This window comes from Corticium candelabrum, chromosome 11 (assembly GCF_963422355.1).
Source record: "Corticium candelabrum chromosome 11, ooCorCand1.1, whole genome shotgun sequence".
In the NCBI taxonomy this organism is placed as follows: Eukaryota; Metazoa; Porifera; class Homoscleromorpha; order Homosclerophorida; family Plakinidae; genus Corticium; species Corticium candelabrum.
Window position 1 is genome coordinate 225,182 of NC_085095.1, and position 25,566 is coordinate 250,747.

The 25,566-nt window shown below is 39.2% G+C and overlaps 4 protein-coding genes across 5 annotated transcripts; 2 read left to right on the forward strand and 2 right to left on the reverse strand.

Annotated features, from left to right (window-relative positions):
* Positions 1-46: 46 nt before the first annotated feature.
* On the reverse strand, positions 47-3,371 carry LOC134186694 (rab-3A-interacting protein-like). The gene is made up of 10 exons (XM_062654715.1): positions 3,250-3,371; positions 3,044-3,191; positions 1,930-2,025; positions 1,795-1,872; positions 990-1,106; positions 794-922; positions 655-734; positions 500-602; positions 379-445; positions 47-321 (listed from the first exon to the last, which is right to left on the reverse strand). The coding sequence occupies exons 1-10, from the start codon at positions 3,273-3,275 to the stop codon at positions 242-244; spliced, it is 924 nt and encodes a 307-aa protein (XP_062510699.1). The 5' UTR covers positions 3,276-3,371; the 3' UTR covers positions 47-241.
* Positions 3,372-3,436: 65 nt separating this feature from the next.
* LOC134186280 (carnitine O-palmitoyltransferase 1, liver isoform-like) lies at positions 3,437-13,904 on the forward strand. 2 transcript variants are annotated; one of them, XM_062654202.1, is made up of 27 exons: positions 3,437-3,751; positions 3,843-3,980; positions 6,674-6,704; positions 6,770-6,874; positions 6,933-7,007; positions 7,074-7,136; positions 7,453-7,530; positions 7,585-7,692; positions 7,754-7,838; positions 7,928-8,048; positions 8,112-8,201; positions 8,258-8,333; positions 8,392-8,439; positions 8,713-8,820; positions 8,879-8,904; positions 10,515-10,580; positions 11,327-11,414; positions 11,484-11,571; positions 11,635-11,665; positions 11,840-11,885; positions 11,944-12,078; positions 12,134-12,212; positions 12,500-12,573; positions 12,631-12,666; positions 12,723-12,800; positions 13,056-13,148; positions 13,677-13,904. In XM_062654202.1, the coding sequence occupies exons 1-27, from the start codon at positions 3,468-3,470 to the stop codon at positions 13,752-13,754; spliced, it is 2,328 nt and encodes a 775-aa protein (XP_062510186.1). In that variant the 5' UTR covers positions 3,437-3,467; the 3' UTR covers positions 13,755-13,904. The 2 variants fall into 2 exon arrangements, with proteins under 2 accessions (XP_062510186.1, XP_062510185.1); XM_062654201.1 differs by lacking the exon at positions 10,515-10,580 and adding an exon at positions 10,778-10,843.
* A 799-nt stretch (positions 13,905-14,703) lies between these two features.
* Positions 14,704-21,183, forward strand: LOC134186689 (uncharacterized). The gene is made up of 13 exons (XM_062654711.1): positions 14,704-16,133; positions 16,677-16,743; positions 16,799-16,852; positions 17,365-17,467; positions 17,533-17,639; positions 18,065-18,130; positions 18,715-18,763; positions 18,828-18,890; positions 18,947-19,048; positions 20,490-20,587; positions 20,650-20,750; positions 20,807-20,859; positions 20,920-21,183. The coding sequence occupies exons 1-13, from the start codon at positions 14,799-14,801 to the stop codon at positions 21,005-21,007; spliced, it is 2,286 nt and encodes a 761-aa protein (XP_062510695.1). The 5' UTR covers positions 14,704-14,798; the 3' UTR covers positions 21,008-21,183.
* A 235-nt stretch (positions 21,184-21,418) lies between these two features.
* LOC134187072 (serine/threonine-protein kinase 33-like) lies at positions 21,419-25,350 on the reverse strand. The gene is made up of 14 exons (XM_062655188.1): positions 25,283-25,350; positions 24,979-25,222; positions 24,809-24,913; positions 24,534-24,614; positions 24,416-24,473; positions 24,275-24,351; positions 24,111-24,201; positions 23,950-24,025; positions 22,674-22,783; positions 22,514-22,599; positions 22,241-22,327; positions 22,085-22,136; positions 21,962-22,023; positions 21,419-21,901 (listed from the first exon to the last, which is right to left on the reverse strand). The coding sequence occupies exons 2-14, from the start codon at positions 25,198-25,200 to the stop codon at positions 21,650-21,652; spliced, it is 1,359 nt and encodes a 452-aa protein (XP_062511172.1). The 5' UTR covers positions 25,201-25,222; positions 25,283-25,350; the 3' UTR covers positions 21,419-21,649.
* Positions 25,351-25,566: the final 216 nt, after the last annotated feature.

Consider the following 25,566-nt stretch of genomic DNA (forward strand, 5'->3'; position numbering starts at 1 on the left):
ACACCATAACCTGTCGGTTTCATTGCTGAGCAACTACAAAAGTCACTTGCTGCCTTAATTGCTTGTTCTGATATCAACGAATACAAGAATTCAACCAATACAGTCATGATCCATAATTAGACCAACAAATAATTTAGTATGAAAAACAACTTGATATTAAAATTCTAGGTCAGTATAACAATAACCTTGTCAGACAGTGATTACATTGTCACTTGCTGAGAAACAAAGTGATGAAGACAGCTCAATATTTGGCAACCACCCCCAGTCTGCAAAGTGCCATCTCAGCTTGTAAACGAATTACTTCTTTGAACATGCTATGAACTGAACATCTGAAATGTCATACAACTCAGGCTGTCAACATGTAATGATGTATCATACCATCAGTCTTAACTATGCCTTGTGTGATATATCTTAAATACGAGTAGAAATTGCAGACCGCTGCTACCTGAAATCAAATGATTACAAAGCAGCGACTCGAGACAGAACAGTGGTCACCAACCTTGTTCCTTGCTCTACTGCTGATGAAGTGCCACGTATTGCCGTCATCCAATTTGACTTGGAACTTGCATGGTTTGGAAGACGGACCAGACAAAGTGCAGTAACTTAATCAAAAATAATCAGACAACGACGTACACAAACTGTAACTAAACTGACTTGGGGCATGACACGTGTGGTGCTACAGCTTCCATGCACAGCTTGTTTTGCTCAATAGCAGCGAGAATGTTATCTGCAAACTACGTGTCCTCTACGTGATTAATACAACACGTAATTGACAAATCCTAGTCTTACTTACATCTTTGTTCTTGAATCTAATGCAGGGAAGAACGTCATCTCTGTAGCAAGATGCTAGAAATCCATTCTCTCGACTAAGAGATGGCCTTTCTAGCCACTCCCTAAATTCTTGGAAATACTCAGCATTCACCTATTACCATCAATAATGATACAACTCGACCAGCATTTCGTCATTTTGAGGGATGACCGTATCTTACATCATTTTTCCCATCGACGCGTAATTTCTCGTTTTGAGTCAATGTTGTCGATTGAGAAGACTGAGTTGCTCGTATCATTTGCTTTAGTGCAGATACCTCGGCTTGCAATATTTCAACCTAATGCATCAAGCACAAGACTTTAACCTGGCGCCTGTTTCAAAGTTTCAAAAATGGGTATTTTCTATCTACAAGCCAACGTCTGGCGTAACATCTTTCACATAGATACATAATAACCAACTACCATCTAATTCTAAAGAGCTTGTGTAGATCTTACACATCCACACAACGTGGATTTTATTTAGTAATCATAACTGAACAACGCTAAGGTCTACTGCAGGCACAAAACAATAGTACCTACAGTAAAAGGTATACGCTAACGAATGTGTGTTCTACTGCCTCAAACTAGTGACTTGCTATCAGTCTTAGAGAATCCAATTTGATCGCAGACGATCTAGTACCCTCAAATTGCAGTTTCTACTATATATATATATATATATATATATATATATATATATATATATATATATATATATATATATATATATATATATATATATTATGACAGTGATAGAAACTCCTTGACTCAATGAGACATGTTACAAGAGACAACAGATTAAGTACTCATTCTAAACATGAATGGTACAATAAACCGCACCGAATTACTTCACTGTGATTACATGTAGTTGTTAGTGTCTGACAACTACGAGTCATGCTGATTTCCATCTTAGAATTCATTTAATCCAATTGCAAAACTTCAATTTTCTGAGCTCAACACAAGGAATAAAATGATTCGAAACAAATTTACCTTTCCGACACTCTCGTGCATTTTCTTTTCTGCTGCTGCCTGTTGCGCCTTAGCTGTATTGACCATATCATAAGCTTCCTAATTGGACACAGCTATGACAGTGTGGGGCTCTCTATCTCAACTTGAAGATCCTACCTGAAATAAGCTTGATGTTAGCTCGTCTAGTTCTTCTACGACTTGATCTCTCACACGAGACAACTTTTCCACCTCGTCATCTTTCAGCTTCAATTCCTACCACATTAATACACTAACTGCTGCTCTTGAGGTATTCAATTGTCAACACCTCCATGAAAACAAATTTCATAAAACACAATAATGGTATGTATGATACTCTAATTCAGATAGTACAGGTGTATGAATATATTAACCACTTATAGTAATGCCCACTATCAGTAGTATGAGACACATGCAACATTTCAATAGCTAATCCCCAACTCTGTACGTTATTAATGAACCCTTGTTCTACTTTTCCTAGTTTGGTACACAAGGTTTTTAGTTTCAATATGTAAACAGACAATAGATAAGTAAATAAGAGTTTTATTTAGGTGATCAGAAGTCCACTTGCTCTTACAAACAAAAGTACATCAATCCTTTTAGTAGCAATAGCAACTTATAGGTCAATTGGCACAGAAAGCAACTGTACTTGAAAGTTAATCCTCACAAGCATTGGTTACTTAGACAGTTTACATAAAAATGTACAATCAACAAAATCACCATGTCCCATTAATTAACAAGAAACGCAACGTGGAAAAGAAAACCTTTCCTCCCTGCCCAAAAACAAGAATTGAAAAATACTAAACATGACAAGCCACTGACTCTATGAGAGTGAGAACAGCAATTCCAATATGACAAGGTCAGCAATTCATCTGTCACTGAAGTCATAACTACAAAAGACATGACACCCAAAGAAGCTCTTTTCATCACACTGCCATAAATAGCTGACATAATGATCTAGACGATTGTTGGCTTGCAACTATTAAGCCGAATCTGTAATCACGGGGTATCTAACTTAGTGAAATCCTTAACAGAGCTACTTTACGGAAATCAGTACCCCTACTACCTAATACTTACCAAGTCCTAACAAACCACACCCATACCATAAGAATGCTATGAACGCTAGTACAACCACAAATCCCAGCTGTTTGTAACACACAACAATTAGTACGTTATTTCAGTCTAAGACCAAACGTTTTGCCATCTGCACAATAGCTGAAAAGTTGAATTAGCTCTCCAGAGCTACTACTGTTACCTCTGTCATCCTCTTGAGCTCTTTCTCTAATCTCAACTGACTGTGACGCTTGATATCAGCAGAAGGTGACCCACCGGATACCGATAAGGGACTGAGCTGATTGGTTAGGTCACCGGAATGGGCGCTAGAACAGCGCAAAACCTGGTATCTGTCCAAGAAAGACGACGTCAATATGTTGCTCTATTATGCCACACATTCCTGCTAACCGTTCATCACAATGACTTCGACGCATGCTAACATCACCGCCATCAACTTTGCCGGCATCAGCAACCGGCCAGCTGCTGCCATTCGCGTCGCCATTCCGAGCCACTGCTTCACTTGACTCATCCATTAGGTAACTCATTTACGCATGCGTAAGGTTAGCCTCGCATTCCCGACCTATTGACCTCTGACCTTTACCATTGGATGCTAGACTCGTTTCTCGATGGCGGAAGCTCGTCTTGCCGTTGCTTTTCAGTTTGCAGTCACCGACGAAGGCGTGAATATTCACTTAGACAAACGCGCTGCGTTGGGTGTACTAGAAGCGGCGTTTCGCTCGTACAGGCGTCGATACTATCGTCTACGCAATCGCCTCGCGTATGGCATGTTCCCTGCTACACCGCTCTCTCTGCTCGCTCTTGTCCTCTCCGTATTGGTCGGCTGCTATTTTCAATTGGATCCGATCGGCTTTCGATCGCACGTACTAGCAATAGGAGACAGAATTCCGGGGTGAGACGGTAATGTGGTGTGTGTGCTTGTGCGTGTGATGTAGCTAAGGCCTGTAGCAAATATGTGTCGTCACATTTGATTGGTTATTTAGCGTGAGGAGTTTGAAGCCGCTGTTTCAGGAGCTTATAGTAAATCTGTGTCTGGCCCTAGTCCTTTGGATAGTATTCTCTCTCAGTCAGCGCTACGTTTTGCGTGTTTTGCTGCATTATCATCATTGGATCTTTGAAAGGTTAGTGTACCGGAAGTGATAACTAAGGAATTGGCCTCATGCCATGACGCTAACTGGGGTGTGGTGGTTCTCCGGAATTCTTATTTCCTCTCTCTCTCTGTTAGATGTTTGTGCTAGATAGAAAAAAAGGGCAGGAAAAGCTAATTTAGTGTGATTTGGAAATGGACAGTAGAACATGATCAATTGAACATCCTCACCTTACTGTCTTATGATGTCTCGCTATTCCTAATAACACATCTGTCTATGAACTGCCCTTTTGAATGATGAAAGTTGTGCTCAACTGGCAACATGTGGAGTGTACAAGTGTACACAGTCTGTGAGTACTTCCTTGTTTGGTTTCAATGTCTGAAAGACACTTAGGATATTTCCTTTTTTGTGTAGATGAGGATAGATGATGTTATAATAATAATAATAATAATAATAATAATAATAATAATAATAATAATATTAATAATGTGTGCGGTCCTGGAGCAGGAAGGCTATGCACGGGCAGTATCACTGTTTCACTGAGCAACCGCCTGTGGACATGAAAGAGACCTACGGATGGCTAAAGGCAGCGAATCTTCCTGCTGCAACTGAGGAACTGGTTGTTGCTTCTCAAGACCAAGCTGTTCGGACTCGGTACTATGAGCACAAGATTCTACATCATGATGTCAGTCCTACTTGCCGCATGTGCAGTGTAGGCCTGGAAACAGTCGACCACATTGTGGCAGGCTGTAGTGCTTTGGCACTGATGAACTACACTGATTGACACAATCAGGTGGCCTCCATCATTCCTGGGATGTTTGTCGCCATTTTGGGGTTCCAGTGGAGAGCAAATGGTACCGGCATCATCCTGATAGGCTTGTGGAGACGGATGACATTACTATGATGTGGAATACCACCATCCCCACTGCCAGGAAGATCAAAGCCAATTGTTCAGACATCTGTCTTAGAATAAGAAGACAAACACTTGTCTTCTTATTGATATCAGCTGTTGTGCTGATGGCAACATTGGCAAGAAACATGCTGAGAAGTTGGTGAAGTACAGCGACTTGTGAGTGGAGATAAGCCGCATGTGGCATTGTCGAACACTGGTGGTTCCGGTGGTTTTGGGAGCTTTGGGCACAGTGCAAGCAGGTATTGCACTGTGGCTGGACATTATTCCAGGTCATCACAACTTGCAGCACTTACAGAAAACAGTGCTTCTGGGATCTACTCGGATCCTTCGTAAAGTCATGTCTTCTTTCTAGACAGCCGTGATGGTCTAAGTACTTCTGAAGCAGTGTTTGCTTCCGGTACTTGTAATAGACTTTACAAACCAGACTGATCTGGTTGAGCACGACACATAATAATAATAATAATAATAATAATAATAACAAAACTTGATATGGTAGATTTGTTTTAAAATTTAGAAAATGTGATTTGTTTAGAAATTTTATAGATTTGTATTTCTTTGAAACAATAATATCACAAAGTTGTTGCTGGAGTGGCTCTTGTGCTTGAGTTGTTCTTTGCACACATATTTTCATAAATTTTACATGTGTAATTCTTTTCTCACACTTAATTATTTGTCTTACTAGAAGGTGTGGTAGAGTTATGCTAAAATGCTGTGTTTTAATTATTCATTGTTACACTAGTGGATAATAACAAAATTGATTATCTTTTCTAAGCGATGATTATGAAATGCTAGTGTACTTTAGACTGTTGAAGGTGAGGTGGTGTACTCATATATCATATCCTGCTGTGGTGTTTACCACCAATTGATTCTAACTGCTCAAAATTATTTGGGACCAGGGTGTATATCAGTTGGTTCACTACAGTATACTCATCATCATGCAGTCAGTCGACATGACTATGACTGTTCATGGCTTTGGCATGACTTGATGAGCTTTCTCCGTACTGCTCGGTTTTTTGCTTGATTTTGCCATCTGTTATGATCAATTCCTTTCCACTACATGTTCCTTTTTTGTAGTATCTTTGAATGTCAGTCTGGGGAGTCTGCTGTTGTCCATCCTGTTGTCCATCCTGTGTAGTGTCCCAACCATTGTAAATTTCTACCAATAAGCATTAGCACGCCAGAGGATCTCTTCATTCCTGATCTTGTCAAACAGAGTATTCATGATTTGCCGCAGCTGTCTCATCATATATGCATGTAATTTGTCTACTTGAGCTTTATAGACTGTCCAGGTTTCAGCTCCATACAGTAGGGAAGAAAGCATTATAGCCTGGTATACCTTACATTTGACCCGTATAGAAACATGCCTATTTTCCAACACTATACTTATCATTGGACAGATAAGCTTAACAAGATATAAGTATTTATGTGAAAGGTGACATTTGTTCAAACTGAGTAGACGGATAGACTTTGGAATATCTCAGTGATTAAGATTACTTGTACCACTGTCAAAATGGCAACAAACTCAACTTTTAAAATGTTCTTGTTAGGTTAAAACTGTCAGTCAGTGCATTTGACAGTGTGTGTAATGGGCTAAGTATACTGGAAAGTTTAATACAAGTGTTTTTAATGTGACGTTGAGAGAAAGAATGATATCTGAGACTAACCCAAGTGATTGCATGTCAGCATATAGATAACCTATGTTTTATATGTACAACAGTAGAGCAACCACACTGTTGTCAGACTCAATGATACCTCTTGCTTGACCCTTTAATTAGTACAAATATTGTTTTATTAATTGTGTCATTTGTGTTAGGAGGCCGTCTGTGGGTACAAAGATTTGGGGAGTATGGAATGCAAGTGATTATAGATAGGGAAGTATGCAATGTGGTTTTGTTTTTGTTGAGCTTAGTTGTTCATCACACTATTGAGTGGTCCATTCAAGCCCATGCTGTACAGTTTTCAGCCATCTTTACCAAGTCTACCTCTTCCTTCTCTTGGAGACACACTTAGCCGAGTTAGTCTTATCACGCTAGTTTATTGGAGCATGTGTTGGTATGTCAATGTTGAAATAGTATCTTAAGTCTGTTCAGCCATTGCTGAGTGATGAAGAGTTTGAAAAGATGAAACAGTTGGCCTATGATTTCCAGGTAGATGCATTGATATTGACTTAAATCAGACTCAATTTTTAATGTGAATATCTGATGTTGTTATAGCATGGTGTTGGTCGAAAGCTACAGCGCTATCTTTTTCTCAAGTATCTGTGGTCTGTGAACTATGTGAGCATACTGCAGTAAACAACATCGGTGTTTGAGTATTTTAATACTATGAAAAGCAAAAGCATGCTTTTGTCAATGAAAGAAATGTATGGCATTAATGCTAAAGAAAGTGTGCGTATGTCACTGCATGTGATCTAGTTGTCTGTAAATTGTTTAAAGAATGTTTGGGTATTTAAGTTTGAGGCTTAATATAATTAGCTAAAGTATGTCAGCCAAATACTACACAAACGTATACACAGACACCAAATCAATTAATTGCAGTAAAATTGGTTGATAGTGTTGTAACTGTTGGGGAATCATACTGATATGATTACAGGTTTCTGACTGGTGGGAGCAGTATGTGTATCTTCGGAGCAGGTCTCCACTGATGATTAATAGCAACTATTATGCTGTGGTATGGTGTGTCAGTGTAGTTATACTGTTGCTGGGTTAACTTGTGTTTTATTAGGATGCGATGTTTCATTGTTCGACGGAAGTTCAGGCTGCTCGAGCTGCTAGCATGATCCACGGTATGATGTTGTACAAGAAGTTACTGGAGTCAGAAAGATTGGAACCGGTAGAGTATTTTAACTGCCCAGTTGACATCTTGGACACTGGACATCATTGTTTGTTCGTAGCTAATGTTGCGTGGTCTTATTCCTCTCTGCTCATCTCAATACGAGAGAACATTTGGAACAACACGGATACCAGGCATTGAGCAAGGTATGTGTTACATCAATACCTGAATGATGTCTGGCACACATTGAGTCATTGAATTGGTGCTGTTACTCGACATATTTGATTGCTATTAGACACTCTACGCCATGTTGACCCAGATGAGTGTAGGCACATTGTGGCAGTTCATCAAGGTCGGTATTACGTTGTGCCATTATACTCACGAGGACGCCTTTTGTCTGCAACAGAAATTGAGGGGTATTTCATGCTTTCATAATATAGATATAGTTGCCAGTTATTTTGTGTGTCCTTTTGTGTCAGACAAATACAGAGAATTTTGAATGATGTTGCTCCCTCACGTCCTGTAAAGAATGGTGAACTGAAACTGCCTTCTTTGACTGCTATGGAGAGGTGAGGACAGCTGCCAACCAACAGCAAGGAAGTTAGCTAGAGATAGTCTTGTTTAGGGGAGAGTGGGGAAAGGTCTATCAGACATTCTTTACATCAGGTCACAATCGCAAGGCGATGGACATGCTAGAAAAAGTACATACTGATCAATGGAATAAAGCGATCGACTGTGTTTGACACAGTTTGTGTTTAGGCTTCTTTCATCGTTTTCCTGGAAGACGAAGCTGTCACTTACTCTAAGGTGGGTAGTCTGGATATTAACTTTTTTACAACTTGTAATGTAATCTCAGCATGTCACTGGCTGTTTAATTACCCTGTAGCATCGATCATAAGTACTATATAGCAGTAGCCTCAGATTCATTAGTTTTTCATCAGTCTCTGGAATTCTCAGCGCCTTTGTTGCTTAAGTTCCACGTTTAGGTACAAGCCAGAACAAACACCAAGGCTATATATATATATAGTCAACAACTGTATCGTTTTATTGGATATTTTCATTATGATCTAATGTTGTTAGGATGATCCTACAAAGCTGAATGAGATGGGTCGTAGTTTGCTTCATGGAAGTGGCTGGAATCGATGGTTCGATAAGTCAGTGTGTCTTGTTGTTTTCAAGAATGGAAGGGTAAGAATCCTGTTGCAAAATCATTTATATCTTTGTTTTGTAGTGTTTTCCATAATAGATGGGGTTCAACATTGAACACTCGTGGTAAGTAAATTGTTTCATTGGTAATGACTAGCATATGCATTGTTTCATTGGTTTGTGGGTATGGAAAGCTAGATATGTATGTTGCTTTTTGTCAACAGCCAATAGATCTATCTCCGGCAGTTAAGCATAATTTGTCAAATTGACTGTCAAATACACATATTGTCTATATGCAATACGTACAAGAAAGGGCAGTCTGCACTACTGATAGCAGTTAGTATGTTGTGAGAGAGATAGAACTGTCTGTATAGAGCAGCTTCTAATGTGTAAGGTATTTGTGTGTTGGATAGCACTTTGTTGTTGATATGGCATAGCAACAAGCAGTCTTTGTGCTGAGTCAGTCTTATAATGGTTACTGTCAGTTCAACAGTTTTGTCAACCACCAGTTATCAGGACAGCTACAGCTGCTGAATACTAATAGTGCTGTTTAAGATGTTTTGCTTGTGAGTAGAGGTTGTGGCCAATAGCAGCATTTGTTCTGTGGAGAAAAGTACTTATGGCATTGCAGATATTTACCCGAGGCCCGGATATGTGGCCTAAGGGTATAGTAGTCGTCTGACATGCAACCGTACAACCGTATTTATACTCGATTAGCGCAGATGTAAATGAAGCTATTCCGACCAATAGACGAGAAGTGGTGTCCCTACCGACCAATAGAACGTGATGTCATTTGTTTGGTAGCTGCTAGCGAGAATTCGGCCAACGGGCGTTCATCCTATGCCTGTACTTGGTGTTTAGTCTTTTGCTTTGCATAAGGGTTTAGCACCTAGAAACAACACCTAGTCTATATTTGCGTGTGTATATTTTCCCACCAACAACTAGGCGTCTAGCTAGAGAGCCAAGGTGCTGGATTCAGGCGCCATGCGGTACCTGTAGCTGCATGTACCTGACTTGTTACATTATGCGTGTTCCACAGTGTTTCTGCATAGTGGTTCTGCAGTCTGACAGCTTGAATTTTTGGTGTGCATGGCTGAAAGGCCGCGATGTTGTTGCAAAAATCACTAGTGTCGTCTTCAACAGAAATTTGGCACTCTACAGGAATTTGCGAAGGGGAACATGCATTGTCTGTGACAGTGCATCTGTTTGTTGGACGAAGCAACTGACCTGTAAGTACACAAGAAGTCTGGAGACGCAGCTTGCATCTTTGTTTATCTAGATGAATGCATTGGAAACCTTAGCTGAGACGAGTGGGTTGGGCTAAAACCTTAGTATGCAAAAGATTATCACGTGACGAGGTATGTGATTATCTACACCAGCCGAGGGTGTAAAGTTAGTATTATAATGTGCTTCTCCATTCATAATTAAGGCAGTTGTTGGACATGGCACTTTTAAATTTATTGAAATTTGTAATATAGTATTGTTTATGTCATGATTGCTCGTTTCTCAACTATGTGTACTATGTGTTGTTAGTATGTGCATATTGAAAGGAAATAGAAAGTAAAATGATAAAAATAACAATGGCTTGTGTGTGTGTGTGTGTGTGTGTGTGTGTGTGTGTGTGTGTGTGTGTGTGTGTGTGTGTGTCTGTGTCTGTCTGTGTCTGTGTCTGTGTGTGTGTCTGTGTGTGTGTGTGTCTGTGTGTGTGTTATGTTTTTATTGCTAAGTGTTTACAGGGCAGATTCTCCGGTTATTGGTCAGATGTTAGAAACCACAGTGGCATGGGATTTTGCAAGTGAGAGGTCAGCACAGTAGTTGGAAAGTAAATGATGTCACTGACTCTGACTGGTGCTAACCTATCACTTGTGTTAAAAGTTAATCTACTAAAGTCTTTTATCCTGTGGCAAGTAAACTATTATGTTAACTCTGATGATAGTTGTTTGACGTTTTCACTAATAACGTTTCGCTGCTTCGTAATTGTACTAACGCTACTTGTTAGGGCTGATGCACCTGCAGTGGGTTTGATGCTTGAGAATGCATTTCATCTGGAAGTTCAGTCTAACAGGTGATGACTAATCATTAAAGGCAAAGAACAGAACTAATAGACTTGCTAATATTTAGTTCAGTTTAGTCATATAACAATACTAAGATAATCGTTGCATTTGTTGTAGTTTGATTGAATATCAGCAATGCTACTGAATTAAGAGAGAAAGCTAAGCATGCATAAGGCACTAAATGATTAATTGCTGGCAATAATAATATGATATGGCTTATTGAATTGTTCACATCGCTGACACATGTATTTCCAAAGACGGCAAGACTAATAAATCATTTTGTTGTCAGCTGCTCTAATTTTCACAATCTATTGTCAAAAGCTAATACAGCTAATGAAACATTAATATAAGTCTGAAATATTAACAGTAACAATCACATAAAACCTGTTGTGTTTAATTAACTAACAATTTATGAAGATGGTGACAAGCTAAAAGTGCAATTGTGTTTGGTTGCCTTTTGGTAAAGGCACGTAAATATGTATAAAACCATGCAGATTTGATGCTGATGGTCACTGTGCTGGGGAAGCCACAAGTGGACCTCTTAGGTTTCCTGAACGTTTGGATTGGGACTTGAATGAAGAAGTATGCAGCTAGTATCATGATAGAGCAAATATTGGTATGGTCTTATGTGTTTTTTTTTCTTTCTCCTAGTTGGTAGACACAATAGAACGTGCAGCTGAAGATGCTGCAAAAAGAACTGAGAATTTACAATTACGTATTGTTGTCCATGAGGCATTTGGTACGCTAATATATTTGATAGAATGTTTTTGCATGTATAGCAGATGATAATTTTTGTCTTTAGGAAAAAAAGCTATCAAGAATTGTAAAGTAGGGTGAGTTAATCATAAAGGGCACTACAATTTTAATTAATTAAAAAGTATGCATATATGCAGGCAAACTATGTTATGTTGCCTTACATTTATACTTTTCACTAAACTGCGATATCCATTCACTAGATACTGCATCTCAGGTGTATTATAATGAATATTTTTGTGTATTGTATACAGTCCTGATGGTTTTATTCAAATGGCGATACAGTTGGCATTCTACAGGGTGAGCCTATTGGATTGCATTGTGTGGAATGTTGTAGTCATGTGGCATTTGTGAACAGGAGTACAAGAAATTTTGTTTGACATATGAAGCCTCGATGATGCGCCTCTTTAGAGATGGCCGAACTGAAACCGTGCGTCCTGTCACTATGCAATCATGTACTTTTGTGGAGGCAATGTGTAATCCGGAGACATCTGTATGATGAGGCATGTCAATTTTGTCCTATTGTTAGTCTAACTGGTTTGCTGTAGAAGGAGAAGTGTAGACAACTCCTTAGGGATGCCTGTGAAAATCACCAGCAAGTGGCAAGAAGAGCGATGATAGGAGAAGGTGTGTATTGTAGAGAGCAATGAGATCTATTATAAGATTTAAAATTGTAATTTTATAAATTAGTTGCTGATACGGTTACCGCAATGGTGCATACATAATCAACTTGCACTTGAGCAAACTGTTGATATCTAAGGTGACATATGTTTCAATGGTGTGGGAACATGAACAATGCTAAAAACTACGGCAAATTTTTTAGAAACTGTAACTGTAGTTTTGGTTGTCTGTTGTAGTACATTGTGAGATTTGTGATAGACATTTGATTATCGATTGGATCTCATTTCTTTCAGGTGTTGACAGACACTTGTTCTGCTTATACGTTGTTTCCAAAGCTTTAAAGGTGGATTCTGCCTTTTTACAACAGGTATGACCAGTCAAAGAGTCTAAAGAGTGTTTCTTATTGCATTTTCTGCAACTTTAGGTCCTTGGAGAGCCATGGACATTATCCACAAGCCAGGTTGTTATTGTACGTGTAAGAAAGGTTATTGAATAGTAGTAATATTTGTTTTGTAGACTCCACATGATCAGACTGGAGCTCTTAAAACTGATGAGTTTCCCACTCATGTTTCATTTGGAGGAGGATTTGGACCAGTAAGACTGTTGATTGGGTCAATTTAAATTGTTTTCATTCATCTAGTTTGTGAATTGTGACAGCATATATGTGATTGTTGTTTAATTCTGGTCACGTTGTTAATTAATTAATGCAATTCTCTACTGAATTAAGTTAATCAAGTGAAACTGTATGTCTGGGTTTTGCATAAAGTATACATTGTTTTTGAGAATTTCTGGTTTGTGTGAATGTTAGTTTTTATTGGATAACTGTGTGCTTCTGATTTAAACTGGCAGGTTGCTGATGATGGATATGGTGTTTCATACGTCGTCGCTGGAGATAATCACATTTTCTTCCATGTTTCCAGTTTCGCAAAATGCCTACACACGGTGAGACCTTTTGTTATTTCGTTTTTGGGAGTTTATTGTGGAACTATACTGAAGGTGTTTACCCTGCTTTATAATCAGCACTATCAAATAGCTGACATGCAGTGTTACATATATTACCAATGACAGTACTACTCCTTCCAAAATTCGGCATATCTGATTCTAGCTGTCAAAGATACTGCCTTTTGCTTATTACTTTGTTTTGATTATGTAATTTTTGTGTTTTCTCTGTTTTATTATTATAGTGAATGTTGTTTCTTTAATTAACTTAATAAATCGTAACAAATCACTGGATAAGGCATATGTTGGGGAAGATTATGGTGACTTCATTGTGAGACCGGAAATTAAGTACTCACATTTTATGTCAAAATTGCAGCTTGTATCACAACGTGTGCTTGGTAATGTAACAGTTGCTGGTACAATATAAGAACTTATATTATAGGACCAGTGTTCACATACGGTCTACATACTGCAATTAAAGTTTCAGATGTAGTAAACACGTAAATGTAGGTGTTTTGCTGTATGTCTTAGGATTGTTCCAGATTTGCAGACAGAATTTGTGAATGTATGGCTGAGATGTTAGCTTTGTTCAAAACAGAAGAGCAGTGATGTTACTTACGTCAGCGCTGCATGCATATTTGCAGTTTTGTGGAACACTTTTCAACATTTAGCAACAAAGTGATGTTTTTCAGTTGCCTGTTCAGGTTGTTTGGTGCACATAATTATGATGTATGTATGAGAATACCAAGCTTTCAGATCTTGCATTATTATACTATTATTGTAGACTAAACCAGGGTACAGTACAGAGCTAAAGTGATCATGCAGTTACTCCTGTAGAATTACACTTAATTACCGTACAAGTACTGTATGTACTGTACATGTCTTGCAACAAATTCATTTGAGTGAAGCTGCATGATCTCAACAGATTGTCTTGTGTGCATGTCTTGTGTCACGGCATGATTATGGATCAATAAACTTTGTACAGACAAGTATTATTGAGGTTTACTGTAGTTTAGATGACAGATTCGTTGCAGAGGCCTATACTGACTATGATATTTTGTGTGCCTATATTGTGGCTATGCAGATGTACTATGTACAGTATTTCAACCAGGTCTGTAACTACGTTCTCATTTGTTTCATAGCACGTATACATGTTCGCTACAGAAATAGGAAAAAAGGCAAAGAAATATACTACATGTACACAATGCTATGATCATCTTTTGTGTTTACGTATCTACTGGTAACACAGTACTTGAGTCGCTATTGAATTTTATTTTATTTATACACCTGTACACGTGCACAACACTAAAAACAATTCCAATAGCTCAAACTCCATATGTGCATTTTATTCATTTTTGCTATAGCTAACATATATATCTAAGAAGTTAGTCATTTACGGCAACCAGGTCAGAAAAGTCCAAGAAATTATTGTGTTGTTACGTGTAGTATAGAAACACTACTCCACTTTGCGCACGCTACGCAACGGTTACGTAGGCCTGTTTACTGTAATCGCCTTGGTATTGACCCAGGTGTTGAATCCAAGTGTTGATCGACTTTGACAGGTACGGTGGTGCTGGAGACAGCTAGAAGGGTTGTTTTGTACAAGCGTGTGGTTTGCTCATTCTACAGTCCTAGATACGAAAGTGTATAGAGATGGGATGTGGAAGCACTCGTGTCGGCGTGTCTCCCCCCGCAGAGTCAAAGCAGTCATTAGACTACCGACAGACGAAAGGCAGAAAGCCAAAATTGGCGTGGAGCAACAAATTGGCCGGTCGCACTTCATTTTGTCAATTGTTGAGAGATGATGGTGGTAATTCAAGTGAAGGAACGGCCTCTCCAACCGGCAGTAGTTCGAATCTAACAAGGACAGCGCTGTCGCGATCGGCTACTTCTTCTTTACGGTCTAGTCATACTGAACAGCAAAAAGATAGGGAAACTGATGAAGTGGGAGAGTGTTTGAGCGTGTCACCGTTTGAAGGACAACGCTACACACATGAAAGTGGATATCAGAGCGCCGACCGTTCTGTCGCACAGGAAGATAGAATTGATGTAGCTGCGCCGGATTCATCATCTAAAGGTGCTTCTTGTATCAAGCGGCAGCCTTTACCAATATCCCGTGTTGACAGTGAAGGATGTGGAGTTTTGATTGGTAGCAGAGAGTCTGTTAGGAAGCCGTCCTCCTCTAAGGATCCTTTGTATGTTCGATTGGCTCGACTCACAGCAGCATTGGATGGGCAAGTATGTGGAACAGTAGCTCACGGAGAAGCTGATGATGGCACTCAAGTACCAACTGTGAGGCATAATGAAATGGACGAAGTAACAATAGGAAGAAGTAGGTCGATACGCTCTTTACGCATCTATCACGGAACACACTCTGAACCTGAAGCTATAGGAAGAAAGGTCTCTATCGCTAAGTCAGTTGTAAAGGCGCTGGTAACTAGAACATTGTCGAATTATGGAATTGTTGATTCAACGTCTTTAGATTGGGAAAGTGTGGCTGCAGCTGTTAGCATTGATATTAATCAGTCACAAGCAGGCTACAACACTGGCATTGGCAACAGCAGAACTGGTCCTCCTTCAGTTGCAAGAAACAGGAGTTCGTTTGCTAGTGGATGTTCTGAACAATATCTTGGTGAAGAGTTGTTATGGGAAAATTGTGCTGTTAGTCCACAACTGTTTGAAGGGTGTATTTCTCAGTCACATTCATGTTGTAGCATCAACGATGAGCTGTTAAATGACCAGGCTGCTGCTACCTTGTCACAACCGCAACAGAATGACAGGACTGCCAATCGATTATCACCAGCTGTGTCCAGGAAGGCATCTAGTATTTCCAAAGTCTCTAGTGTGCATTCCCGATCACAGTTAGAAGATTTTGTGGAACAAGTATCATCTTCACTGATGAAAGAGAAAGACAACGAGCCATCTAGTGCGGTTCACATGCTCGTATTACGACCTTCTCTTGTTAGTGGAAGTGCACCTACTTCAATGGTGAGTGTTGTAATTTGTTGTCATTTTCTTGCATTGATTTCTTATGACAAGCACTATTTTAGACAGCATTTATAGAGACACAGCATTTCACTCTGCATTTAGTGACGTGTTGCTTAGCATGCTGCATGTCTCCTGGGATTCTGGAGAAAATGTGTTAATCACAACAGAAATTTGAATGATGTTCACTTGAAGTTCTTGGTGTTTGTTTTAATTGGAAACTAAGTTTTATGCATGAGGTGCAAGTAGTAACTTTATTTCAGATGTAGTGATTAACCTCATGGGGTTAGCCAATTTAAAACAACATGTGCTTTGAATTGGTACTTCTCAGGCCAATGGTGATAAGAGAGCCGCACAACACTTTTTGCAAATGGAGCATTTGATAATTTGAAAATTGTCTTGACTTGTCAATACAGAAGAGTTACTCTGTTAAATGATTTCAATGACAACTGATCAGGTCACTTTTTATTGGGAGGAAGGGGATTATTTGTAGACAGTATATTTGTGTTGTAGATGATGTATACGATGGTACTGTATCTCTTTCAGATGTGTGAAGAGTCAAACATTGAGACAATGAAAAGGGAAGAACTTCAAACAGCAGAGATTGGAGAGAGTGAGAAAGCTGCCAATCAATGTTTTGGGTTATGCTGATTTGTGATTGGCTATAGGTGAAAATGTACTGTCTGTTCATGAACTGTATAATCTTTTAAATGCTGGAGTAGGTAAGACAATAAATTATGTTATTTTGTGGGTCACGTACTCTAGTGTGCATGGCAAATGGTACAGTAACTAATAAATGACATATTGACAGTAAGCAGAAACAGGCTTGCAAATTTTGTTATTTCTAATAACAAGTGAATTTGCTGTTATTGTATGAAAATCTGCTTTAGAGAAAATGTCTAACTCATTCTTAGTTCATAATTATAGATTATTTGAGTACGACATGCATATATAATTATATTATTGTAGACTATCATTATTGAACAATTGGCCTTCTTATTTCTTTGCTATTCTAAGATGAGGCATTTGAAAAACTTTGAATGAAATATTGGATACAGGAACAGCTAGGTCAAACTCTGCAGATATGTTGCCATATGAATTTCTGCTTGATGCTGTTGGGGAATTTTTTCTTAGCTGATTAGAGGAGCTGGTTTATGTAATTGAGTAATTAACATGGTATTTGCTGATATATTCTTATTAATTGTGAATTTCTTAATTTGTTATGTTATTGTAGTGAATCCATACATTCATGATCCTTATTATATTTTGATATTGGATGCTCGATCTCAATCTGAATACGAGCTGAGTCATGTCTTAACTGCCAACTGGCATTATTCGTAAGTACATGTGAACAGTGGCATGGATTTTGGTGTGACTTTATCGGATATTTCTTGTGTTACAGAGTGACAATGGATATGAGATTTTTGATTGATGCTATTTCGTTTCTGGATCGGTATTCTCTCATTATTGTGTATGATGACAAGTCTTTGGGTGTCAGTGAGACAGAAGGTGAGTGAGTCACTACTTTCTGTACATGTACAATTATGACAGCTTTAGTTGTCTAAATTTGTGGACTCCATTAACTTAAAGCACTCTTATGGAACTTACTAAATGTACAGTGTACCGTTAAACAGAGCCACTATTTTGTTGAGACTTCACAGTTGCAGAGTCAGTTTGTGGTGGATAAATTAACTTTCAAGCAGCTCAGTGCTTTAATATTTGGGAAGGAGCAATCAGCACATAGAGCAACTACCATTTTGTATTTTGTACACATTGCTGCATTAGGAATCAGAGTAATCATGCTGTTGTGAGTACACTGTATATGTATTTTAATAGATTATTGTAGTATCTATCAGAGAGAAATGATTCTTAGAGATCTCATTTATGTTTAATTTAATTGCGTACCTTTACATTTAGTGGTTGTGACATTACAGGTGCTGGTTCTCAGTTATTGCAAAGATTAGAAAAGTTGGGAGTTGAACATGTATCTCTGCTTTCAGGTTGGTCAGTGGCTAGACAGATGACTTTAATATTTGTACAGTAGATAGTTTGTCAATATGAATGGTTTCTAATTCGAATAGGTCATGGCACTCATCTTCAAACTCCAGACAATATTTAAAGTTTGAGGTCACTGTTGCTCCAGTAATGTCTGACATCAGTTGACAGTTGATCATTTCTTAATCTGTTTTCTTTTACGAGTGTTGAAATGAGCATTATTATATCACTTGAATACCCAGAGTGGCAACGTTTTATTGCCTTTCACAACTCTTTCTCTTTGGTTTCTAACAGTAAGTAGTCTAATGGCATCATTGTTAAAGGCAAGAGTGTATATGTAATCAACTCACCGGCATAGGGTGGGGTGTGTAGATGAGTATAACTTCATTTATGCTACACCATGTATACGCCTTTTGCTATAAGGCTTTGTTGAAACTTGTACGTCCATGTCATGGAAGTGAAAATGGTGTGGCTTTAGCCTTTCATTAGAACATCTTCAAGAATTAGCTAGAGTTTGGTTTATAAATACAGAAATAAACTATTAGTTTATAGTGTACTGATGGTGGTGAATGTCTGTTTTTTGACTTAGGTGGTTTTGAAGCTGTTCAGAAATTGTATCCATTCTTATGTGATACAAAGTTTGTATATTGTATTCTTATTATTGTCGTAAGCTCTGACTCATCAAGATATGATTTGCATTAGAGTGTACTGGTCAGACAATGATCGTGCATTGATTAAGACATTTCCTTCAACTATCATTCCAGGGTAGGCGTCATTATGCTGTTTACGTATGTTTGCTTTGATGACGGTGGATATTACAGAAAGTTATACCAAGGCAATGCTTCCCATGCATCAAATGATGTTGCATTCCAACACTTGGGTATCACCCATGTAGTAAATATTACAGTGGAGCATCCAAACTGGTTAGAAGTGTTATTGGTGTTGTTATTATGTTGTTATTTGAGAAATATGAACAAGTGATTGGGCACACGTACTAGAACTACTGACACAGAGAAATTATTCAAGTATTTGTAATTGCTTTCTGATACAGTAGGACACCACTTATCTGACAGGCATGGGACCAAAAGGATGTCAGATAACTGAAAACGTCGGATAACTGACGCATTTTGAAAAATGACTGCAGAATATTTAATTAAAGAAGCTCAACATCTAATTGTACATGTAACAACTAATACAGTACAGTTTCTTTGACTAGGGAGAACACTAATGGGAACTGTCAAGACTTAAAGTAACCACTAATCTTAGTCTGGATCAGTGCTTTCGCTCTTCTTGCTGTAGTTTTCATCAGCAGCCTATTCAGTAGGACCACTGTGCTTACTGAAACTTCAGATCGTTCTTCCAGGTACTGAAGAACCGTTTCTAGAGCTTCACATTTAATTTGACGACGCGTAGATCATAGATACAGCACTGTACGCACAGGAATCGTATATCCTAGTGTGCACACAGCCTCGCAGTTCAGACAAGCCATGCACTGTTGGATAATCCGTGCTGTCGGATAACTGAGTGTCGGATAAGTGGTGTCCTACTGTAGTTTGTTTTATAAATATTAATTAATAGACTATCATCTAACTTCTCTAAAAACGTAGCTAGTGTACATGTATATCTCAGACAGATCTATGTCAAAACCTGCCAGTAGAATGCAGGTTCATACTAGTCTCAGACCTCTCAACTTTTCTTTGCACCAAATCGTGAGACTGTCTTTTGTAAATGACCATGCCCATTAAAGTAGGCGTAGGTAGTAACAGTCAACGTGTTGGGCTTTCATGTTTCTGTGCACGCACCAAAGCTTCGCCTCGAACTTCCAAACATTACTTTTTGCATACTCTGCTCGGATAGCCCAGATACAAGCAAGCAAAGCCGTATATGAGAGTCTACTTCAAAGAATCCGCTATGTCCGGAAAGATGGGGCTACACAAAGCAACTGTCAGAGTGTCTCACTGTAGGCTTGTCGGGAGAGAGGACTGGCAATCGTGAGAATTGGGCGCATATCGTGAGATCATGAGACATGCCCGTAAATCATGAGTCTCATGATTTGAGTTGAGAGGTCTGTAGTCTAGGAAACTGGGCCTCAATTTGGTATCTACAGTGTGTGGATTTTTCACTACGTGTGGCTTTTTAAACTAAATTGTACTGTACTGACTTGACTGGTATTACATTTGCCAGCCGGATTGTCTTAATTGGTAATATATACTCTTTGTACTATTAAGATGATTGTCTTTTTGTGTTTATTCTTCTGCCTGATCAAGTCTTATGAATTGACATTGTTTTTTAGTTTGTTCTTTAAGTGTTGGTGATGCTGATCAACCATACACTTTTTAGTATTTCTTGTGTCTGTTGTTATAGGTTTGAACACACCATTGTAGAGTACATAAAAGTACCTGTTGCTGATGAGACGGAGTCTCACTTGTATAGTATGTTATCTCAAACAACAGAATTCATCAGTAAAACTGTGCATTTTGGTTTCTGTGTACGTGTCACACAGTTTGAATACATTCTGTCTTAGAATCAGCATTGGCAAAGAATGGAGCAGTATTGGTTCATTGTAATCAAGGAGTTAGTCGAAGCAGTACTGTGACGCTTGCTTTTCTAATGCAAAGATACAAAGTAAGGGAAGTCAGTCCATCTTATTTACTGTTAGTAATGCTCAATATTGTGATCAGTGGACTCTTGAAACTTCTTACGAGTTTTTGAAAGATAGACGTCCTGGGATCAGGTAAATTTTCATTGTTTCTCTTTGCTATAATCAGTTTACTGTTTAATGTTGCATGTTCAGACCAAATCGAGGATTTCTAGATCAATTATCAATGTGGGAAGTAAATATCCATGGCAGGTGTAGGACTGATATAGATGATCTTTGGTAATTAGCTCTTGCTGACAGCCATCATCACAATGACTTCACAGGTTATATAATTCAAAGTTAATTTCTGTTATTAAGTGGACAAATTAAAACTCAATTTTTGGTTTGATATGAAGTTTGTAAGTATTTCTGGTTTAAATTATAGTTAATTAATTAAGGCGTACACCAGTTTATTACAGATGGTTGAGTCCCAGATACTACAAATAGCCTATTTGGTTGCATTTACAGTGATTGTAGTAAGTGTTGAGCAGGTGAGTGATGGTGTTGTTGATGTTGACATACTGTACAGTTTGTTGACTCACTGAAAGCGAAACCACTTCTGTTTATCAGTTTTATTAGTTGGCAAGGTAGCTTTCTGTGTATGGATGGCACGAATAGCAATGCAAACTCACTGGACTGGATGTAGTTTTACATATCGTGTGACAGGAGATCTCTAACATGGTGGTTTATGACATACCACCATCAGAGAGGCAAAACACAATTAAGCAATATCAATAGTACGTGGTGCTCCTGGAGTAAAAAATGTCTTAGTTTCATTTCAACAAGAAAATACAGTCTGACGACATTGAAGACTATGATTCTCACAAATTCATATACACAGTGTATAAAATTAGAGCAAAGCAAAGGCAACAACAAAATAAGGGAATCAATTCTTATGTGTGTGGTCCCGATCTCGCCTTTGCTTTGTTGCTTCCACAGCATGGGAACTACTCCTGGTTGGCTGCATATATCCAGGACGAGTTTTTGTGGGAGTTGTAGCATTTGGGCCAGGGCTAGAACGTTGCCCACTGGTACCTGCAGTATGGAGGTCACTTACACTTCGCATTTTAGGTTTAGGACTTCCTCCTGCTTTTAAAGTGGCATTACTTTTCGTTGTTGCACTCTGTGGCCTAGAATGCTAGAGACACACGATGATGATTATGAAATGATACAATTATGAAACACCATGGAATTCTACAGAAGATTTTGCATTTGGCTTCTGTTGATCTTTGTGTGTGTCCTTGCTTGATTTCTTTTCACCTGCGATATATCACATAACCTTAATATGTAACATCCTACATCAAACCCTTTGTATTTCTACCAGTTCCCTTTCCTTCCTCATTGGTCTTGCCATTTATAGCAACTTTCGGTACCTAAGGAACAAGGGCATTACAAGTCCAACCCAGAGACCAGACAAACAAGGGTACAGTTGCCAAGATGTGACATTACCTCCTGCCACATATTATATCACTCTTACCATGTCAGCTCGTTCTTCTTCCTCTTGGCGAAATTCCTTCATCAGGTCAATGACTGTTAGCCGCTTATATGCTGCCTCATCTTTCCCCTAAAGTAAATTAGCATTGTTCAACACTCGTGTGCACACGCACGCATGCATGCACGCACACACACACACACACACACACACACACACACGTGTGCACACATGCCAGGTATGAGTAGCACAACATGTGAACTCTCACAACATGTGAACTCTCGCAACATACGAATCATGTTCTGCCTAACAACTTACTGAAATCCATGGATGATCAAGAATTTCCTTAACAGAAAGACGATCCACTGGATTCACTTTCAGCATATCACCAATTAGCGATTTAGCTGAAAAACACAACAGGAAACTTGAATTATACGTATGTATGTATGTATGTATACCTTTGTGACAAGCAACTTACCTGCTGATGATACGTCTTTCCAGTTGCTGCCTTCAAACAACAGTTTCCCCTGCTGGATTTGATCATAAAGCTTGCTCTCGTCTGACTGCTCTTTACCTAAGCCATTCAACCTACAATAAATACACAAGATGTCAACTGCTTGGCAAACCCAATTGATTAATTATCAGTATGCGTTTACTTGTCTGTCTTGTTTGATTTCCTACAAATATAAATCTAGTCCATGAGTGTATAATGAAAAAGTACACACACACACACACACACACACACACACACACACACACACACACACACACACACACACACACACACACACACTCACACACACCACCTGCCCTGCCCTGTTAAAAAGCTACCGTAAAACGGTCACGCTTGCCTCCAAGAAGCAACAAGTCTGATGAATGAATATTGTGCTTGCTAGAATTCTAAACGTCTGTGAACTGTCAATCCTCCTTTACTTCTGAACCATTTGAAACAATTTGAACATTGGATTGCACGCTGTTGTTCCCTTAGAGGTTTCCTTCTTTCTTCCATACACTTGTGCCTCGCCTTATCACTCTGTCTTCTAAAGGTCCTGGAGCACACCTCACACATCACATCCCTGACTGCCACTGGAGCACATGTCCCCATTCCCTCTCTCCAATGTTCCAAACCATCACGACACAATGTACTCCACCCCGCTCTTGACCTCACAGCCTTGACTGCCACTGGAGCACATGTCCCCATTCCCTCTCTCCAATGTTCCAAACCATCACGACACAATGTACTCCACCCCGCTCTTGACCTCACAGCCTTATCATACCATTTCTCTGATACTTCAATGTCTTTAAAAGTCTCTTCTCATGATATCTCTCCATCTCTTCTTTGGACCACATCTGGGGCGGAGCTGAGGCAACCAACCAAATATTGCCTCATCACACACACACACTTTTCAGATTAAGTAAATCAACTTCAAGGGTGCAGTTATGTCCAATTACCACCAAAGCAATATGTGCCAATACCAGCTTACATTAATGTCAATCAACCAACATTTGTGACGAATTAGAACTACACAAATCAATGTTAAAGGAAGTGCTGTCTGTCGCCTGATTATAAGTGTTTGTCAACAGCTACTTGTCTAGCTACACCTAGTAGTCGGGGATTAAGTAAGAGAAATCAAAAGGTATCTTCTAATAATCTACACACTATAGGTAATGTGATGCCGTAGTGAGTGTCTAGAAAGTTCGTTCACATAGTCAGTAGGGAATTTTTCTTTCTAGCTTGCAACGAACCAACTTACAAGATATACATAAGTACACCCATACTCCACACATCACATCCCTGGCTGTAGTCATGGTTCTCTAGAACTTCGGGAGCTGAAAAGTAAAGTAACAGAAAAACAGCGTCGTCACACACACACACACACACACACACAACGAAAGTCATACACCTAGAACATACCCATATACAGTGGAGTTCCACACTTGCTTTGCATCATACTTTCATCGAGTCCTGTTCCACCCTTCACATATGACAAACCAAAGTCTGTTATCTGTACATAATCACAAGCAGCCTCACTACTAATTGTCAACCCAACGGATGCTCTACCTATAATTAAATGTAACCTTTATGTTGAAAGTGTCGTCTTCTTGAGAGCTACTCAGTAAAATGTTTTCCAACTTTAAGTCTCTGTGAACCATGTCTGAAAGTATGCAAACTTGTGAAGAAGCAAATGTAACTCATGTCAAACATATATTCATTCCTACCTCGATCGTGCATGTAAGCTACAGCTTCAGCAAGTTTTTTCATGACAATCCTGGTTTCCTAGTATTCAAATACTATTATTGAGAGACAATCAGACTATAAATATGGTAGGTAATGTACATCTTCTGTGAGATGTCCTTTCTCCAGAAAAACTTTCTTCAACTCTCCTTGATCACACAGCTCCATAACAAGAAACATTTTCTATAAATAACACCATCAATGACAAGTTCACAATTAAGCAAAATAGTAAAATGGCGAAAGGCACTCACCAGAAGCAAACAAAGGCCAAGGCAACAAACAAAACAAAAGCAGAACAGCTACCTCTCACATGCATATGCAGCAACTCTGTGGAGCAACCTGCATTGACAGCATGCAGTTCTAGCAGATCTGCTTACCTTCGACGTTTCAAACACTTCTTCAAGTCTGACGATGTGTGGATGATCAACTCGCTTCAAGATTAGCACTTCTCTCTCCAACAGATGCATCGCAGCACTTCCAGCCTGTCACAAGTAAACCCACAATCCTAATTAAATTCGCACAGCAGTGAAGTCTCCCTTCAACATACTCGCTCTTTATTGATAATTTTGACAGCCCACGAAAGACCAGACGTCAACTGAACGGCTTTCTTCACAATGCCGAAACTTCCCTGGCCCAAAGTCTGACCGACAGTATAGTAGCGTTCCAATTGACTTTCATCATCTAAGCGTGTGTGTTTTACAGTCCTCGGAGGAGGATGTAACGAGAGGCGACGAGCGCGTTTTTCTGAGTTAGAGCTTGGACGAGACATCGTCTCACGACAGCGAGATGACCTGTAGCAGTCTATGGGTCAATAAAGAACCTGACGGCTTAGTGAGAAATGATATGTTTACCTCCATACACATGCCAAAAAGCCAAGCACGTTCTGACCGAATGGCAGAGTCGCCTCCGCTTATCCGGGAGTGTCAGCATAGGGCATTAATATTGCGCTGGAAGTCGGGACTCCGAAGACATAAAACTACTGTACAGGGCAATGCAGCACAGTACAGTGTCATACAGCTGGGTACAGTGCAGTGCAGGACAGCACAAATGTTTGGGAGCATGAACGTGTAGTAGGCCTAAGTCGGAGCGCAGACATCTGCAAATCATTTGACTTCTAGCATAATTCCGGATCCCT